This window comes from Chrysochloris asiatica, unplaced genomic scaffold (assembly GCF_000296735.1).
Source record: "Chrysochloris asiatica unplaced genomic scaffold, ChrAsi1.0 scaffold00168, whole genome shotgun sequence".
NCBI classification, from domain to species: Eukaryota; Metazoa; Chordata; class Mammalia; order Afrosoricida; family Chrysochloridae; genus Chrysochloris; species Chrysochloris asiatica.
Window position 1 is genome coordinate 3,882,276 of NW_006408686.1, and position 20,376 is coordinate 3,902,651.

Genomic DNA, 20,376 nt, shown 5'->3' on the forward strand with positions numbered 1-20,376 from the left:
CTCCTGGGTACCCCTCTTCTGATCCCCTTTGGACACATCTATCCACTGATCCCCTGTCCCACACCCCTGTCCTGTGACGGACTCATTGCCCTCCATTCATCTTCTAATTGGCCCGCTCACCCTCTGCACCAGCCTCGGTCAGCTCTGGGCCCCCCTTCTCTACTCCCCTGTGGCCCCACCTTTTGCCTGAGATCGCCTCAGTTCTGTGACCCCCCCAGACTCTGGTAGCTGCTTTGGTAGTGCATGGCCGCCAGGAGGCAGCACCCTGTTTGTGGGGCGGAGTCCGGTGCCCTCCCCGCTTCCCCCCCAGGGTTGGAGGGACCCCCTTCGGAGCCCGCCCACGCAAGATGAGGACGGTGGCCTGCCCTTCATGCCTTCCCCCTGGGGGCCACCCCACCCCCACCCCACGCGCTTCCTGGGTGGGGCCGGGGCGGCTTCAAAACCTCCCGCTGCCCCAGCCGGTACCCCCGCCGCCGCCCTTCACTCCCCGGGCCGTGCCCCTCCCTCCTCCCGCCGCGGGATCCTCCAGACAGCTAGGCCCTCGGCTGGGGGGAGGGGGGACGCCCCCTCCTGGGCACACCCCCGGCTTAGCCTCTAGCGGGCCACCGGGGCTCCGAGGAAGCGGAGAAAGGAGCCGCCGAGCAACAGCTTTAGACTCTAGAGTCAGAGACGAGCCGCCGCCGCCCCCGCCGCCGCCACTGCGGGGAGGAGGGAGAGGAGGAGCGGGAGGAGGGACGAGCTGGTTGGGAGAAGAGGAAAAAAAAGTTTTGAGACTTTTCCGCTGCCGCTGGGAGCCTGAGGCGAGGGGACCGTTTGGCGCGGCGCTGACCCGGAGGAGGCAGAATTGGGGACTCCGGACCCTCCCTGCCCGTGTTCCCCGCCTAGGACGCTTGCTCCCTCTCTGCCCCCACACGACGTCCCCCAGGCGCCCCATTCCGGACCAGCCCGCAGGAGCCGCAAACCCGGACTCCCGCGAAGACTTTAGCTGCCCCAGACCTCGGGCGCACCCCCCTGGTCGCTGCCCTCAGCCCCAGCTTCTCTCCTGAGCCTCGGAACACCCAAGAACTCTGCTCCCCCGGGATCTCTCAGAACTGCCTCAATTTCCCAATTCAAGGCCACCCACTCTCCGGCTTCAGATCTTACCCACCTCGGGGTTTTCCCGTGGGATACCGAGACTCTCCCGTCAGAACCTTCCACCCCTGCTCCCTTCTCCCTGAGGACCTCAACTTCCCCCCGCCCCTAGGGAGACCCCTAGCCCCTCCAGGGGCGGGGCCTCCCCCCCATCCCATCCCATCCCATCCCTGTTCGCGCGCTCGGCAGTGCCGGGGGGCGCCGCCTCCCCCATGCCGCCTTCCGGGCTGCGGCTGCTGCCGCTGCTGCTGCCTCTGTTACGGCTGTTAGTGTTGACGCCGGGCCGGCCGGCCGCGGGACTGTCCACCTGCAAGACCATCGACATGGAGCTGGTGAAGCGGAAGCGCATCGAGGCCATCCGCGGCCAAATTCTATCCAAGCTGCGGCTCGCCAGCCCCCCGAGTCAGGGGGAGGTGCCGCCCGGCCCGCTACCCGAGTCTGTACTCGCCCTCTACAACAGTACCCGCGACCGAGTGGCCGGGGAGAGCGCGGAGCCCGAACCTGAGCCAGAGACGGACTACTACGCCAAGGAAGTCACCCGCGTGCTAATGGTGGAAAGCGGCAACAGTGAGCTCAGAAGGGCAGGGGAGCCGGGAGGGGAGCCCCCAGGGGGCGCCGGAGTGCAGGGGTCAGCCTCCGGGAGGAAATTACTAGCTGAGAAACTGAGAACAAGACCCCGGGGGGCACCGGGATCGTGGGAGGTCCCAAAGAAAGTGGGGCTGAACCTGTAGCCAGTATCAGGTCTTGCGAAGATGTACGAAGTGTATATTAGAAATCACCTGGGGATCTTGCAAAAATGTAGATTTGAATTTAACCCATTAGGGGTGGAAAGGGCAAATTCTCAGCAGGAGGTCGAAACTATATGAACCGGTTCGAACCCTGGGAGAGTGGGCCGATTCTAGGGGACAACAACACGCTGGATCCTGAGACTCCCCTTGAGGGAAAGAAGTTTATTGGAAAGGAGAGGGCGAGACTAGACCAAAATGCAAGGTTGTGAAGCGTGGGGGCTGTAGAGATTCGGTTTGGGCGAAACTAAGACCCCAGCTTTGGGGAAAGGACGCATGCTGAAAGCTGACCCAGACCTCGGGGCGGAAAGAACCAGGAAGGATAGGAAAGTTGGAGAGTGGAGGGAGCAGTCTCACAGGGAGAGTGTGAGAAATGCCCGAAAGACTAGGATGCTATGTCGTGGGGAGGATGAGGCTAGTGGGAGAGAAGCGGTCACCCCGTGGGTCTGCTGGGGATGACTGGGAAGGTGTGGGTGCTTCGCATTGGGAGGCGAGAGATAGAGAGTAGAGCTCAGCGGAGGAATTGACCATCCTAGAAGCTTAGACCAGAAAACCATTGGAAGGGGTTTAGAGGGAAGGGAGACAGCGTGGGAAAGGTGGACAGAGAGAGAGGAGGAGAGGTTCAGCGGGCTCTCCATACGCTGCGGGGCGAGTAGCCTAAATAAGGAGTCGAGGTTTCTTAAAGAAGATGGAGGGGTGAGTAGGGGTGACTCTACAAACCGGGAGTGAGAACACTGAGCTGGTGGGGTGAGGTGAGAAAGCCCCACGTGGGCGCCACGCGCGAGGGGGAGGAGCCGCGCATCAGGACCCCAAAGTCTCAGTTCCTCTCCGGGAGGCTGGGGAAACCCCAGCGTCCGGTCGCCTCGCCCGCCCTCCCTTCCCTTTCCTTCCCTTCCCTTCCCTTCCTGTGGCCCGGGGTGGGGGTGGGGGAGCGCGGATCGTGTGCGGAACCTCGGGGCGAGACGAGACAGGTCCGGTCCCCGCCCTCGCCTCTGCGTCGCCTCTCGCCGCCCTCCTCACCCCTATTGGGGGTGGAGCGGTTGCCGGGCCCGCCCAGTTGGCGCCTGGGTGAAGACCCTGGAGTCCCGCGTGGCCCAGGAACTTGAGGGCCGTCCCCTAAATTTCCACTTTTCGCTTGAGGAGTAGATTTGCCAGTCCCCAGGACTCTCGTGCGACCAGTCTGCGGATTCAACCAAATAACACGCCCCCGTCTCCCTCCCCTTTTTCTGCCTTTCATGGTCGTTGTAGGTTTTATCTATACCCCGTTCCCGTTCTTCTTTCTCCCTGTTGTTAAATGCCGTCAAATCGATTCCGACTCATAGTGACCCTGTATAGGGTTTCCGAAGAGCGGCTGGTGGGTTTGAACCGCCGACTTTACTGTTAAACCCGACCTTGCATTCCAGTGCATTATTCCGCAGTGCCATACCAGGACTCTAGGAAAGTCTCCCTAGACTCTGCCTCCTAATGTATGTTCCTTTCCGTTTCACTCTGTCTAGTCAAATCTCCCTCATTTCATTCATCTCCCTGTCCGCTGTGGCCCTCCCAGTTACTGGTTCTACATTTCACCCTCTCCTTCTCCCCCAGTATCTGCGGTTTCCCCATCTCTCCCTTCCTGGATGCCTCAGCCCTGACCCTGCACGTCCCTCCTCCACTTTTCATCTATCTGTCTGGCCCAGCACAGGTTTCCCCTTCCTTTGGTGTATGCTGAGTAACCGCTGGGCCAAAAATAGGGTTTGTATGGAGGGTGGTGGTGGGGGAGAGGGCAAAGACTGGCCTGACTGGGGAGCAGGAATAGGGGAGGGGGCTAAGAGAAGGGTCTCTCACCCCCAATGTGGGAGGCTCCAAAACACTGACTTCCAGATTGATCCAGGAGTTTCTGTTCTGCGCCCTGACCCCCACTCCTGGATTTTTCCTAAACTGGAAAACCCGCTTTTTAATTTCCTCCCACCCCTGCAGCCATTCTTACCTGAGCTGGTGTCCTGAACTTTACCTTTCCTAACCAGCTGAGGTGAAGTTAAGGACACAAACCCAGGTAAGTATGGCTGCAGGGGTAGGAGGAAATGAACAAGATGGTTTTCTAGTTTAGCTTTTCAGAAACCCTGAGTCACAATCGACCCCAACCCCAAGTCACTTAACAACTACAACCAGTTTAGAGAGAGGGAAGCAATTAATAGTAATAATAGTTATTAGTGGAAAACAGCCGATAGCCTAGAGGTTAAGAGTTTGAAACCACCCCATCCCTGCAGCTTTCTAGCTGTGTGACCCTGGAACAAGCTTCATCTCAGTTTCCCCATCTATAAAATGGATATAATAGTTGTGACTAATCTTTGTGGATTGCTTTGAATAGTGAGAGCACACTTTAACACATGTTATTGATTGAGTGACTACTGTATGCAGGCTTCAGTGTGTTGCCTGCCTCGTCACACTTATTTTGCACTGTAATTCTGGAGTGGGTCTTCATTTTACAGATGAGGATCTGGAGATCAGAGAAAAATTCTCTTGGCCAAGGTTAGACAGCACTGGTAGTTAGGAAAGTCTGGCTTAAAATGCAGGGAGCTTGATGGTTACAGTTGTTTCTCAAAGAATAACAGGAAATGAAGGCTCAGAGAGGGGCTGTGACCTGCCCACTGGACCCACAGCCAGAAGACAGCCGTGGCATTTTGTGATCAGAGCAGAACCGGGCTCCATTGGGTTTTTAGCAACTGGTTTCTCTGAAGTCATTTGCCAGACCTTTCTGCAGTTCTCTTGCATTCAAGACGCCAAGTGCTAGGGAGGCTTAAGCAAGCAGATCAGCCCACCTTGGTGCCAGCCTCTGGGTGGGTCTTTACAGACAATGGGTCAGGATAGAGAGGATAATTAGGGCCCACTTACAGAAGGGTGATAGAGAAGTAAAACCACTTGCCAAAGATCACATAGTTTAAAAATGGTTGGTTTTGCATTCCAACCCAGGGCTGTCCGCTCTGGAGCGCTCCCCCTCTTAGACTTGGGGTGTACCAGCTCCCCTTCTCCTGCGAAACCTCTGACATCCTCTCTCTCTCCCTCTGTTCCTTACCATCTAGAAATCTATGAGAAACTCAGCCATGCCCCTCACAGCTTATATATTCTCTTCAACACATCGGAGATTCGAGAAGCAGTATCTGAATCTGTATTGCTTTCTCGGGCGGAGTTGCGTCTGCTGAGGCTTAAGTTAAAAGTGGAGCAGCGTGTGGAACTGTACCAGGTGAGAACATGGGCCTGGGTTAGGGTAGGACTGGTGGCCAGGTAAGGGCCATAGGAAGCCTGGTGGCCACTAAGTCCATACCCATGGGCCCTGGGGTATTCTAATTTGGAGGATGAAGAGGACAAATTGGAGACCGCAGGCTCTTGGAAATGTTCAGACTCAGCTGCCTAGATTCTTAGAAGCTGGGTTCTTTAAGAATGAAGAACTCTAGAAAATTGATGTCTCTTTAATGTTCGATATCTCTAGGACTGTTTTGTTCAATCTGGTAGCCATTAACCACATTGTTGTTGTTGTTAAGTGCCATCGAATCGGTTCTGACTCAGAGTGACCCTGTATAGGGTTTCTGAGGAGCAGCTGGTGAGCTTGAACCTTGCAGTTTGAACCACTTTGCAGTCTGGTGCATTAGCCCACAGCACCACACCAGGACCCCATTAACCGCATATGGGTACTTAAATTCATTCTTATAAAATCAAGTTAAAAATTCCATTTCTCCATCACCTTGACTGGCTACTGGCTGTTATTTTAGACTTTTTAGATACAGAACATTCCCACCATTTCAGAACAGTCTATGTGGCAGTTGTTGTTAAGTGCCGTCGAGTCGGTTCCGACCCATAGCGACCCTGTGTAGGGTTTCCGAGGAGTGACTGGTGACCTTGAACAGCCGACCTTGCAGTTCACACGGCTTTGCAGTCTGACGCATTAACACATAGCGCCACACCAGGACTCCTGTATATTTAAAGAGTTTCCATAAGGATTACTTGTGTCTCTGAAGGGTTGGACTATCCATAAGGTTATGACCTAGAATCCACACCATATAGAATATTAGACTTACACTCTTACTGCAAGAGAATTGTGTCGAACCTTAACTTTTTGGAGGCTGGAGAATTCAGCTTTTTACTGTCAGCCCCTAGTTGGTTGGTGGTTGTGTGCCCTCAAATTGGTTCCAACAGATAGCAATCCTGTATAGGGTATCTGAGGCTGTACGTCTTTATGGGAGCAGAAAGTTTCATCTTTTTCCCGAGGAGTGGCTGGTGGATTGAACTGCTGACTTTGAGGTTAGTAGCCTAACGCATAACCCACCATGCCACCAAGTGTCCTTATTGTCAGTCCCAAGACTGTAAGAGGGTTGTAGCCCAGCCCTGGAGATCATTTCGTACTATATTTATCTTTGGAATTGTGGTATGTCAGATTGTTAGGCTTACTGAACTTTAGTCTCCTAGAATTTCTTAGGTTTCCTCAATGTGTGATTCTTGGAATGATATTGACCATGGGGAGATATCAAATGACTCCTAATGTGAGCCTTACTTAGAAAGTTATAGACTCAGATTCTGAGTGTCTGATTTGCTGAACCATATGCTTAGCAGATGGAGCATTTGGTGGCGCTGTAGGATAAGCACTGAATTGCTAACCACAAGGTCAGCAGTTCAAACCCACCAACTGCTCCAGACAAAAAGATGAGGTGTTCTGCTCTGGCTAAGATTTACAGCCTCGGAAAGCCTATACACCATAGCTATGCATCGGAACCTACTCCCCCAGCCCCTAACAGCAACAACAGCGTGGTTAGCAGAACTCCATAAGGTGGGCAGCAGAATCTTAGCATCGTGGGCTGTCCAAGCATTTTACCAGTGAGGAAACTCTGAGAAAGAGAAAATGCCCACAGCCCCTCAGTCGGGAAAAGGCGGTGCTTGGTCTCCAGCCTGGGGCTCTTTCAGCATCTTTTCTCTCGGAGGGTGCTTTTGTAGGGCCCCACAGTCTGGTTAGGACAGTGTTGGGAGGACCATTGGGGCCTCTTGGGGGATCCTATACAGTTAGCATATGTAGGGAACACAACATCACATACCCACAGCCTCTCTTTTCCTGCTTATTGTCTCTCAGAAATATAGCAACAATTCTTGGCGTTACCTCAGCAACAGGCTGCTGACCCCCAGCGACTTTTCGGAGTGGCTGTCCTTTGACGTCACTACAGTTGTGCGGCAGTGGCTGGACCAAGGAGGTGAGGTTTGCTCCCCTGCCCCAACCACCATGAGTGTGCTTAGGTCAAAGAGCTGAGACCTGACCGTCTCTCTTCCTGGACACTTAAACTTGAGAAGCTAACTAATTTATCCATTAATGGTTAATAATCCAACATCTGCCGTGCGCTCTGCCCTGTGCCGGTGGATGCTAGGGAAACAGCAGTGACTCCAGACAGCCCCGTCCTTGCCCTGGAGATGGGCAGGAACAGAGATGTCTAAAAAGGCAGCCTTGACCTGTAGTGAACATGGCTGAGATTAGGAGCCCAGAGAAGGTGACTAATCCGGCCCGGGGAGGCAGTGAGGGTTTCCTGGAAGAGGAGGCATCTGAGCTAATCTTTGAGTGAACCAGTTGAACAAAGAAGGAACAAGAGTGTTCAGGGCAGAGCAAACAGCTTCCATGAAGGCCACGAATACAGAGAAAGACTGGCATGTTTGAGATGTCCAGAAGAGACTGCTTGTGTAAAGAACCCAAAGCTCCTTCCTTCCCGTTCTCCTTCCTACACTCATTTGACCAACAACAGGCTTCTGCTCTGTGCCCGGTGGTGTGGGGGAAATCCATGATGTCGAAGACCACCCCAGGTCCTTCCCTCACACCGCCAACAACGACTTCCAGATACCTAGCAAGTCTTGCCTAAATCTCATCAGAACAGAAATGTCCCAGGCAGGGACAAAGAGGCACAGAGGTCAGGGTCAGAAGTGGGAGGTACAGGCAGAGAGGTCGGGACTGGATGGGGAAAATCCTAAGGCAGTGGGAGCCCCAGGAAGGGCCCAGAATCCTTGGGAGTGGTCCCAAAGAGTTTCTAGGATAAGAGTGAAATCTTGAGCCTCACAGGGTAAGTAGAAGTTTGGTCAGATGTGGGGGGGCTGAGGGGAGTGTCCAGGGCTGCTGGACCAGGTTCTAGAAGGGCCTCATCTGTGTTGGTCAATGCTGAGCCCTGAGTGCCTAGCACAGAATCCAACACATTGTTGTTGTTGTTATGTTGAGTTGGTTCCGACTCATAGCGACCCTACATAGGGTTTCTGAGGAACGACTGGTGGGTTTGAACCGCTGACCTTGGTGGATCAAACCAACCTTGCAGTTCATTGGTTGTCCTACAGCGCCACACCAGGACTCCTGGTGGAGCTAAGTGGGGGCTTAGGAAACAGCAGTCACTCATTCATTCTAGAAACAGACCTGTTTTACTCGTGCGATCCTAAGCAACTCACTTCTTGTAGGTGTGTCTCAGTTTCCTGGCATTTTGATGAGGATTAAAGGAGGATCTGGAAGCACGGCTGGCACCCAGTATACACTCCATAAACATTCACTTTTATGACTGTGGGCCAGAGCGCTCAGCAGGGCCATGGCTTCAACGATAAGCACTAGACTGCATACCACAGGTCTGAGGTTTGAGCCCACCAGCTGCTCCCCAGGAGAAAGATGAGGCTTTCTGCTCCCACAAATATTTAAAAGCTTCAGAAACCCTAGACAGGGTTCAGAAGTGAAAGGCCACTTAACATTAATAACAGAGGCTTTGGGAACGAGAAAACCAAATATCCATGCCCCCCCCAGGCTTCTTGCTTTCTGTTAATGCTGTTAAGTGTTGTCTAGTCAGTTCTGACATAATAGAAATATTCTATATGAGGTTTCTGAGACTGTAAATTTTGTGGGGAGCAGAAAGCCTCATCTGTCTCCCTCAGAGTGACTGGCGGGCTCGAATCACCCACCTTGAGGTTCGCAGTCCAGTGTTTTGCAGAACCACCGCATTTCCACTTTCTGCTAATGTTGTTAAGTGTCATCGAGTCAGTTCCAACTCATAGCAATGCTTATAGATTTCTGCTAATAGAGCTGGAGATATCAGTAACCCAACGCAGGTGTCAGAGACCCAAAGGAAGGAGAGAATTGGAGAAGAGAGGTGCAGACAGGACACAGCCAGTGAAGATGCAGGAAGGGGCCCTGTGATTTGCCTCCTCCCTTCCTCTTCCCCAGGGTCTGGGGGAGCCACCCTCTGACCGGCTTCCTGTCCCCACTCCCACAGGGGACATAGAGGGCTTTCGCCTCAGTGCTCACTGCTCCTGTGATGACAAGGACAACAAACTCCATGTGGAATTCAAAGGTGAGACCTGCTTCCCTGGGCCAACTCTGACTTGTGGGCTCCCCTTGGCATTGATCCATCCCACTGAAATGAGAGCATGTTCAAGTGTGTGTATGTGTCCCCCAACCATGGATCCATCCCTCAGAGCGTGTGGCCCCCCTTAGAGCGATCTATCCCTCTGAATGTGTTCCTCTTATAGATCCATCCCTCTGAGTGTGTGCGCCCCCATGGATCCATCCCCCGGAGTGTGTGTCCCCCTCCCCATGGATCCATCCCCCGGAGTGTGTGTTGCTCTCCTCTCCCCTCCTCACTGAAACCGGGCTCAGTAGCAACAACCATGAATCCTTCCCTCTGAGTGTGTGCTCCCATATGGATCCATTCCTTGGTGTGTCCCCCCACCCCATCAATCCTTCCCTCTGAATGTGTGTTGCTCTCCTCTCCCCTCTTCACTGAAATAGGGCTCAGTAGCAACAACCGAAGGGGTGACCTGGCGACCATTCACAGCATGCACCGGCCCTTCCTGCTCCTCATGGCTACCCCACTGGAGAGGGCTCAGCACCTGCATAGCTCTCGGACACGGCGGGCACTAGACACCAACTACTGCTTCAGGTGAGCTTTGCAACCTTCAAGTGAGCCTTTCCAACCCAGGCCTAGCCAGTGTCCACTACCCCTTGTCACTGTGGGTTTGGGTGCCTGGCTGAGCATCTCCTTCAGCTGGTGGGGACTTAGGAGAGGAGGTCTGTTTTAGTTCTCTAGTGCCCTATCACAGAAATACCGCAAAGTGGGTGGCTTTAACCAACAAATGTATTCCCTCACACTTTGTTGTTGTTGTTAAGTGCCGTTGAGTCGATTCCGACCCATAGCAACCATGTATAGGGTTTCCAAGGAGCAGCTGGTGAGCTTGAACCACCAACCTTTCAGCTCAAACAACTGCAGTCTGATGCATTAGCCCACAGTGCCACACCAGCTCTTTTCACACTTCAGGAGGCTAGAAGACAGGATTAGGGTACTGGATCTAGGGGAAGACTTTCTCTCTGTGGGAGCGGTGAAGTAGGTCTTTATCTTCCTGGTTCCTTGGAGGTCTCCGTGTGCCTGATCATCTCTCTTTTTCTATCTCTCCTCTACTGGCTTGCTGATTTAATCTCTTAACATCTCAGAAGAGATGGAACCATGAGGCCCTGACACTCATCCTATTCATTAGCATAACAAAGACACCCATTCCCAGAAAGGATTATAACCACAGGCATTGCTGCTAAGTGCCTTAGAGTCCTTCTGACTCCTATTGACCCTCCATAGGGTTTTGGAGGAGGGCCTGGTGGGCCCGAATCACTGACGGTGGGGTTCAAACTCAACTTGCAGTCCAGCGCATTATCCTGTAGTACCATACCAAGACTTATTTACAACACATAATTTGGGGGGCACAGTTCAATTCCTAACATGAATAGAGTCCTAGAATGCTGGCATGTTGGAACTGGGAGTCTTAAGAGTGTTGGAATTAGGTTACTTTCTCACTGGAGTGTTTAGAATCAGACTGTTTGAACGTTGAAATTCACTATGTTGGGATTCTAGAATGTTGGACTTCAGATCACTATTGAAATCTGAGAATGCTGGGTTCTAGGGGACCTGAGATGTTGGGATCCTCGAATTTGGGACTTGAGAATTAGCAGATTGCCTGAGTTAGATGTCTACATTGTCAGCAGATTGGTTTCCCCAAATGATAGCATCTTGGAATCTTAGAATGGTGGAATTCTGTCTTAAAATATTAGGATCCATAAATGTTGGAGTTGGGGAAAGGCAGAATGTTGATATCCTGGAAATGTCAAGACTCATTGTTGGAATGTTAGAATCTAGGAATGCGACAAGTTTGGACCCCTTGAGACATGGAGAATAATTGAAATGGTAGGATTCAAGAATGCCAAGATCTTGAAGAGCTGTAATGTGAGAATCCTAGAAAGTTGGAAATCCCCGGAGTGTTAGAATCTTGAATGCTGGATTATGGTCTAAAGTTGAAATGTTGGATTCCGAGGATGTTGAAATTCAGGATTGAAACGTTGCAAGTTCAGAGTGACTTTCTGACGGTGTCCTTTCCCAGGGTAACATTTTGGAGGTACCGCGGGGCTTTGTAGAGGTCCTTGGTGGTGTGCCGTGGAGTAGGTTCCGATTCATAGCCACCCAGTCTAGGGTTTCCAAGGCTGTAAATCTTTACGGGAGCAGAAAGCCTCATCTTTCTCCCGTGGAACAGCTGGTAGTTTCGAACTGCTGACCTTGAGGTTAGCAGCCCGATTCATAACCAGTACACTACCAGAGCTCCTTGTAGAGGCCTTTGGGTGGTGCAAATGGTCTGTTCTCTTCGTCCCCAAATCCTGGCAATTCTGGTGAATGAATGGATTGTGGTCTTGAACACCAAGAGCAGCTACATTCCAAAGAGGGACAACCCATCCATGTGAGTCCCCACAGGCAGGGATGTGACCTCACCTTGGAAGTCTTGTCAAAAAATTGAACTTGAATTGGATCGAGACTCAGGATCTAACTACCAATTATCCAGTGATACAAGGACAGAGGAACATGTTAAGCAATACCACAGGCATGCCAGTCAGCAAAATGCAGGCTATGGGAAACTTGTCCCAGTTTTCTTCATCAAATACAATACCAAGGGGAAAACTGGAGAGAGTTCTTAAAGGATCTTGAGAGGCATATCTACTGCAATGGGTAGGATTTATTTGAATCTTGATTTATGCTATTTAAAAAAAATACAAAAAAACAAGGTGGTTGGGAACCATGAACACTCATGGATATTTGATGATTTTTTTTAATGTGTTACTGCAGTTATGTTATATGGTGTTCTGGTAGCACAGTGGGTTACATACAGTTCGGCTGCTAACTACAAGATTGGTAGTGCAAACCCATCAGGTGCTCCATGGGAGAAAGATGAGGCTTTCTGCTTCCACAAAGATTTACAGCCTCAGAAACCCTCTACAGGGTTGCTGTGAATGCGAATTGACTTGAGGGCACTTAACAACTCATCAAGGTGTGTTTAGTGACCTAGTGATGGCGCTGGTGCAGAAAGGCCACAGGGTGACTTTAAAGAACAGAAATGTATTTGCTCACAATTCAGAAGACTGGAAGTCTGAATTCAGGGGAAGGTCGTTGTTGGTCGATTTCTGTTTCTAGTAAATGGCCATCCTTGGTATTCTGGGCCCATAGGTGAGCCTGCTGTGTACATCTGTCTTCATATGGTACTTCCCCTGTGTATGTTTCTGTGTTTGTTAGAATCTTTTTAGAACTTAGGCAGTTACTTTGGGGATCCACCCTACTCTGGCATGGCCTTGTTAACATAAGAGACCCCCTATTTTCAACAGGGTTATATTTATAGTGCAGAGATTCGGATTTAAACATGTATATTTTGGGGGACACAATTCAATCCATTCCTGACCCTGGGAGTCTTGATCGAGAGGACAGCAAAGGGTTTGTTTTTTTTTGTTTTTTTTTTACTAAAAGTCTAAGACCATGTGCCTCACAGAACTTGGAAATGCAGTAGACCCCAGGTATAGACTGAACACATCTGGGTCACCTAGAGGCCTTGTTAAACACTGGTGGCCTCCCTTCACTCCTCATAGTTTGTGATTCGACAGGTCTCATGTGGGACGTGAGAATTTGTCTTTCTCACAAGCTCTTGTATGCCATGCCGCTGGTCCAGGGATCCCACATGGAAAACCTCAGAGTTGGAGAACAGAATCATAGACCATTTGAATCTTAGGACCTCAGAACTCCAGCCAGAACTGGATTGGAAATTAAAGATTTGTCTGGACCATGCTTCTTCCTCTCTTGAGATTCGAGGGGCCCTTTGAGAAGCCTTTCCCTGAGAAGCATGTACCCTTAGACACGTGTGTGTGTGTTTGGAGTTTCAGGGTGGGTTGGGATAATCCCACCCTGGTCCTCAGATTAATGACACCTTATTTAATCTAACACACTCTCTCTCTTTGGTGGGATGGGGGAACTGAGGCTTTGAAACTCTTGGAAAGGCCTGGCCTTGCCCTTTGAGATCCTGGGTTGTAGCTTCCGCCCCTTCAACTTCAGCTGATGTGGTCACCTCTGCAGAGGGGGACAGGGGCTCTGTGAACCTGGCCTTGAGCTCTCCTTCTTACATGCTATATGTGAGCAAGCCCTGTCATCTTCGTTTCCAGAAATTGGAAAGAAGGGCCAGTTTCTTCTTTTATTGTGGCAAAATATATGAGGGGGCTTCAAAAAGTATGTGGAAAATGGAATGAAAAGAGAATTCCATTTTTCCATGGACTTTTGAAGCCGCCTCATATATAACATAACTTGCCATTTTAGCCATGTTTAAGTGTACACTGATGTATATTTACCGTGCTGTGCACTATTGCTGTTTCCCTCCCAAATGTTTCCACCCCCCTGAACAGAAACTCAGTGTCCAAGAAGAGGCTCCATGTCTTCATCCCTCAGATGAGGAGAATATTAAGATTTGCTTCACAGTGTTTTCAAATTCCTTATCTATGATTTTTTTTAAAAATATTTTATTGTGAATTATGTGATAGCTTACATGGGAGAACATTAGTTTTACATTCATCCTATCGTATATTGTTTCACTGCCATGATTATAATCCCCTCTATGCATCATCAACCAACCAAAGGCAAGCCTGCCTCACGGGTCAGCACACAGCCCCTCTCCCTCTCTGGGTCTAAAGTCCCCAACTGCTCCATCTCTCCACGTCATCGTCTCTGTCTCCATCTCAGGCATCACTGCTTCTCTGGGTAGGGTCCTGCTCTCTCCGTTCTTCTCCCTTGATGGTCCCAGACTATTCTCCGCTCCTAGACTATTGAAGTTAATCACTCCCCTCCTTGCTACAAAACGTCTACCTTTACATTTCCAACCCTTACAATCAGTCCTGATAACAATTATTCACTATTGTATCACAAGAGACCTACCCGCATTTCCTTTCATCAGCCCTGGCTAGTCAGATTGGATACTACTCAGTAGAGAGTCTACTTTCCTCTACGCTCTCTGGATCTAGGTTCCCTCTTGAAAGCTTGTGAGCTTTTGTAATACCCCCATTTTGGGTAGCCAATGTCCAAGTTGCCCATCCCTGTCTACTCTGTGTATGGAGGGGGAGGGAAGAATCACCCCTGTAAAGATTTGTTCCCTCTTTTGAGCTACTGCATCCATAGGTGTAGGTCAAGTTCATCAAATTGTATCAGATTACTCTGTTTTTCCTCTTCTTTCTTCTTCTAGTTGAGCTCTGATCATCCAGTCCTTGAAGCCAGGTCAAGTGGGTATTAGCTGCAAGTGTGGGTGTTCTTGTGCACATGCCCTCTCTTCTTATCAGCTGGATGCTTCACTCTCCACTCCAGTCCTCTGTGGCTATGTCACTGACTCTGGGCCAAAGAGTCCCCAGGTCTTGTCACACTGCTGGCCAACCAGGTCTCTACCCGGGTTCACAGGAGTCTATTGAACATTGTAGGGCTTAGCTCGCAGATTCATTGTTGTTTTTCCCTCACTTCTCCTTATCGGTGACAAACGTGGTCACCAATCAGAGCATGTATTCCCATTGAGTCTTAGTCTTGGAAGGGGGTTTGCTTTGAGGGGACCCGACCACTTGCCTTGATGTCTCCTGGGCCAGCAACTTGCTTGTTTTTGTAGTAATCTGTTGGTCTGCCTCTATTGTTTTGTATTTTCCCTGTTGGTCTTTCTTTCAAGAAGTATCTTCTGTTTTTCTAACTGCTCCAGGCTGGTCTGCTTGTCCTTTCAAGTGGGAATTTCCCACCTCAGAAGATTCTGGGTGTGGTTCAGGATTCCATTTATGGTCTTATGTAATGCAAAGACTCTGCAGGAAGCCTCCTTCACTGGGCACCTTGTAGCCCCATTTTAGGTATTACAATCAGTTATAGGCAGAAGACAGACTTAAAAGCTATGATTAATTTTTCAAAAGTAATATTTTATTGGGGTTTTGGTGAAGGTCTACACAACAGTTTAGGCCCCCATTCAGCAGCTTCTCCACAGTTGTTGAGGGATGCTGGTTGTGTTCTTCACCATGTTTGAAGGGTCTCATGATTTCCACTGTGGTGGTTCTGTTTCCATTTATCTAGTTTCCCTGCCCCCTTTACCTTCTCCTCTTTGTTTTAAAGTCACTGTTGACTGTTTAGTCTCACACAGGTAAATTTTTAGAAGGAGCACAGTTTAGTTATTGATTAGGTTTGAGCAGACACATATGTACACATGGAACAAACTTTGAAAAAGGGATGCTGAGTCTTCCCCACAACTCTGACTTTCAGGCCTTCTCTGATGAGGCCTTCTATCATATTTTTATATCCCCTTCCAGAGGTGGTCTTATAGCATACTTACATACATCTTTTACCTTGCCCAAAATAGTAGAGTCTCCTTGTTGTCAGGTGCTTTTGAATGAGTTCCTACTCATAGGGATCCTCTACACAACAGAATGAAACATTGCCCCATCTTGGGGCCATCCACAGTGGTTATTGCCACCGTGTCACTTCACCTCATTAGGCGTCTTCTCTTTTTCGTTGATCCTCCACTTTACCAAGCATGATGTCATTCTCCTTGACTGGTCCCTCCTAATAACATCTCCAAAGTACAAGTGATAAAGTCTCCCCATTCTTCTAAGGAGCACTCTGGCTGTACTTCTTTCTTCTAAAACAGAGTTGTTTTATTTTTCTGGCAGTTCATGGTACTTTTAATATTCTTTGCCAACACCATAATTCAAACGCATCGGTTGTTACACATTGGTAGGGTTTTACACACCACTATTTTGTAACTTGCTTTTAAAAATCATAGGAATCAGTTCACTTACATTTGCTGAGCACCTACTGTATACCAAGCACTGTTGTGAGTTGTGGGGATACAGAGATTAAAACCCCTGCCTTCACAAGACTATCAGCAGATAAATGGAGCTCTGATAAATTGGTGTAAAATGTCGTAAAGTTGGTTTAATGTCATAGTGACCTTGTATTGGGTTTCCTAGGAGCAGCTGGTGAATTTGAACAGCTGACCTTGAGGTTCACAGTGACTTGCGGTCCGGCTCATCCTACAGCACTTAGGTAGCTTTAATGCTGTAGGATAAACACTGGACCACTAACCGAAAGTTCATCAGTTCAAACCCACCAGCTGCTCTGTGGCAGAAAAATGAGGCTTTCTGCTCTCCTAAAGGGTTCTGGTGTAGCACTGCTGGGTAAGCACTTGACTGCAAGGTCGGTTTGAATTGTAAGGTTGGCAGTTCAAACTCACCAGCTGCTCCTCAGAAACCCTATGAGGCAGAACCATTTGATGGTGCTTAACAACAATAAAAAAAGATTTACAGCTGTGGGTTGGAATTGACTCAGTGGCAGTGGGTTTGGTTTGTTTGTTTTAAGATGTTCTACTAAGGGACTAAGGAGCTCTGGTAGCGTAGTGGTTATGAATTGGGCTGCGAACTGCAAGGTCAGCAGTTTGAAACTACCAGCTGTTCCGCGGGAGAAAGATGAGGCTTTCTGCTCCCGTAAAGATTTATAGCCTCGGAAACCCGGTCCGGTGTCGCTATGAGCTGGAACCAACTCCACGGCACCTAACAACAACAACAATAAGGGACTGTGTTTGTGCTCTCCCCTATCAAACAAACGGATGGGTACAGCATAGGGGCAGCAACCATGGGCAAGGGTGACACAGGACCAGGCGGTGTCTCATTCTGTTAGGCCTAGGGTTGCTATGAGTCGGAACCAACTCCATTGCACCTAACAATGAGGGCAATAAATGAGAGCAAGGGGGAAGAAATATCTGCTGGGACTAGTTTATTCATTTTCCTATTATTTACATTTAAAAAATTATCAATAATTTAATTGTTGTTAAATGCTGTTGAGTAGGTTTTGACTTAGAGCAATCCTATGTAGGGTTTCCGAGGAGTGGCTGGTGAGTTTGAACCACCAACCTTGGCAGTTCAAACCGATCTTGCAGTCCAGCGCATTAACCCACAGCGCTACACTAGGACTCCACTTTAATTGTGGTGGTGGTGGTTATATGCTGTGGAGTCGGTTCCGACCCATAGTGACCCTTCATGGGGTTTCTGGGGCTGTAAATCTTTTTTTTTTTTTAATTGCTTTATTGTGAATTATGTGATAGTTTACGTGGGAGAACATTAGCTTTACATTCATCCTATTGTATATCTTTCCATTACCATGGTTACAGACTCCTCCATGCATCATCAACCAACCAAATGGTACATACAGTCCCTCTCTCTCTCTCTGGATCTAGATCCCTCAGCCGCTCCATCTCTCCACGTCATCATCTCTGTCTCCATCTCTGGCATCACTGTTTTTCTGGGTAGGGTCCCACACTCTGCTCTTCTTCCTTGATGGTCCCAGGGCCCTCCGCTCCTGGACTGCAAAGTCAACCATTCCCTCCTTTTGCTACAAAATGTCTACCGTTACATTTCCAATCCTCAGTCAGTCCTGATGGTAATTATTCACTGTTGTACCACATGAGTGCTATCCACATCTCCTTTCATCAGACCCACCTAGACAGACTGGATACTACTCAGTGGAGATTCTACTTTCCTCCACACCCTCTGGATCTAGGCTCCCTCTTGAAAGCTTGTAAGCCAGTCACTTCTTGCCTTTGCAGAGGCTGTAAATCTTTACAGGAGCAGAAAGCCTCATCTTTCTCCTGCAGAACAGCTGGTAATTTTGAACTGCTGACTTCGATGTTAGCAGCCTGACTTGTAACCACTATGCTACCAGAGCTCTTTCAATTTAATTATGGACAATTAAAAAATAATACATCTTTAAAATTTAATTATGGACAATTTAAGAACCATATACATAAAAGTAACGAGGATAGTCTAATGAGTTTTCATGAAGTCTCACCCAGTTTCAATTGTCACACTTCACATATGGACGTTGACATGTTTTCTTACGTGACTGCAGTGTCACGGGTACAGTGAACAGAATTAATAGTTGTTTGAGCGTAGGGAGGTCTGAGAAGGTCCCTCTAAGGAGGTGACATTCGTTCAGTTCAATAAACTGATATTTATTGTGCACTAGGCCCTAGTAGGGAGTCCTGGTATGGCGCTGTGGGTTAGTGCGCCAGACTGCAAAGCCGTTTGAACTGCAAGGTCGGCAGCTCAAATTCACCAGCTGCTCCTTGAAAACCCCATACAGGGTCACTATGGGTCGGAATTGACTCGAGGGCACTCAGGAACAACAGGCCCTAGCAGGAGTCCTGGAATGGTGCTGTAGGATCATGCACTGGGGACCACGAAGTCCGTTTGAACCACAAGGTCGGTGGCTCAAACTCACCAGTTGTGCCTTGGAAACCCTACACAGGGTCTGAGTGTCAGAACTGACTTGTGAAAACACTAAACAATAATCGGCCATGTTAGCACAGTGGTACACGTTAGGCTGCTAACTGCAAGGTCAGCAGTTTGAATCTTCCGGTCACTCTGGGAGAAAAATGAGGCTTTCTGCTCCTTTAAAGATTTACCATGTCTGAAACTCTGTATAAGGTTGCTATCAGTTGGAACCGATTCGACGGCACACTACACCACCACCACCAAGCACTGTTCTAGGAATTAAATCTCTAGGAGTTAAATCTCTCCAATTGAAGAATTAAGTCTAGGAATTAAATCTCCCCAAGTGAGGAATGTTTGAGCAGAAGTTGAAATAAAGTGACGTGATTGATGGTCTGTGGGAATGCAAGTGTAAAGGCCCTGAGGTAGGATTGAGTTTGAGGAACCGCTGGGAGGCCAGTGTAATTGGTGTGGAGAAAGGGCATCAAGATCAGCTACATTAGCCAGATCTGGTGGCACTGTGTGGTTCAGGGTGAGCACTGGGTATTTACCAGCTAAGACAGAACCGTGTTCAAACCGAGAAGAGTGTGATTCTGTGGTCCAGGAATGCAGGGATTTTGGTCTGTTTTGTTCAGTACTGTATCCCTGATAGGAGTCCTGGCGTGGTACAGTGGGATACGCACTAAACTATTAACTGCAAGGTTGGTGGTTCAAGCCCACCAGCCACTCCTTGGAAATGCTATCCTGTGATTGCTAGGATTCATAACCAATTAGACGGCATTTAACAACAACAGAACTCATGTGAGCCCTAGTGGTGCTATGGGTTAAGCGTTGGGCTGCTAACTGCCAGGTCTGTGGTTCAAACCCACCAGCCACTATGAGGGCGAAAGTCTGCTCCTGTAAAGATTTGTAGTCTCAGAACCCTTAAGTAGCAGATCCACTCTGCCCTCTGGGGTTGTTTCGAGTCAGAATCGACTCAATGGCATTGGATTTGGTTTGGCCTTTTTTTTTTTTTCAATGCCCCTAGCAGAACAGAGTCCTGATGTGGTGCTGTAGGATCGGCAGTGGACTGCAAGGTTGGCAGTTCAAATCTACTAGCTGCTCCTTGGAAACTTTATACAGGGTTGCTATGAGTTGGAACCAACTCAATGACACTTACCAATAACAAACAGGACAGAGTAGGAATCCTGGTGTGGTGCTGTGATATAAGCACTGGACTGCTGCTCCTTGGAAAGCCTATATGGGATTGTTATGAGTCAGAACTGACTCAACGGCATTAACAACAACAACAACAACAACAGAGCAAAAGAATTCTGGTGTGGCACTGTAGGATAAGCCACTGGACTATTTTCTAACCACAAGCTCGCTCCTTGGAAACCCTATACAAGGTCACTATGAGTCACAATTGACTCAACAGCACTTACCAACAACAGGAGAACAGAACTCGGCGAAGTTGTTGTTAGGTGCCGTCGAGTGGCTACCAGCTCAGTGACCCTGTATAGCGTTTCAGAGACTGTAAATCCTTACAGCAGTAGAAAGCCTCATCTTTATTCCACGGAGCAGTTAGTGTGTTTGAATTGGAGGCAGTCCGGTGCTTACCCTACAGCGACACCAGTGTAGTAGCTCAATAAACAAAGTTTGTTGCACAAGAAGGCGGATGTATGAAGCTGCAGAGTGATCCATTGGGTGGTTGAACCAAGATTTAGCGAACTTTCTCCCATGGGTGGTCAGTTGCTTCTCACAGGTTCTTTTTTTTTTTTTTTTTTTTTTTTTAATTTTTGCCCCATTTTTTTTTTTTTTTTTAAATGTACACAAAAACCCTCAGGAATATTTAATTTTCTTCCAAAGCAATGCATTATTCCA

The 20,376-nt window shown here is 49.0% G+C and overlaps 1 protein-coding gene across 1 annotated transcript in view; it reads left to right on the forward strand.

The window, feature by feature from the left end:
• Positions 1–1,343: 1,343 nt before the first annotated feature.
• The window catches only part of TGFB1 (transforming growth factor, beta 1), a 20,441-nt gene continuing 1,408 nt past the window's right edge, over positions 1,344–20,376 (forward strand). Inside the window, exons 1-5 of the mRNA XM_006871396.1 lie at positions 1,344–1,698; positions 4,976–5,136; positions 7,012–7,129; positions 9,164–9,241; positions 9,679–9,829. Of these exons, the coding sequence (XP_006871458.1) occupies positions 1,344–1,698; positions 4,976–5,136; positions 7,012–7,129; positions 9,164–9,241; positions 9,679–9,829 (863 nt within the window). The remainder of the gene's footprint in view (positions 1,699–4,975; positions 5,137–7,011; positions 7,130–9,163; positions 9,242–9,678; positions 9,830–20,376) is intronic.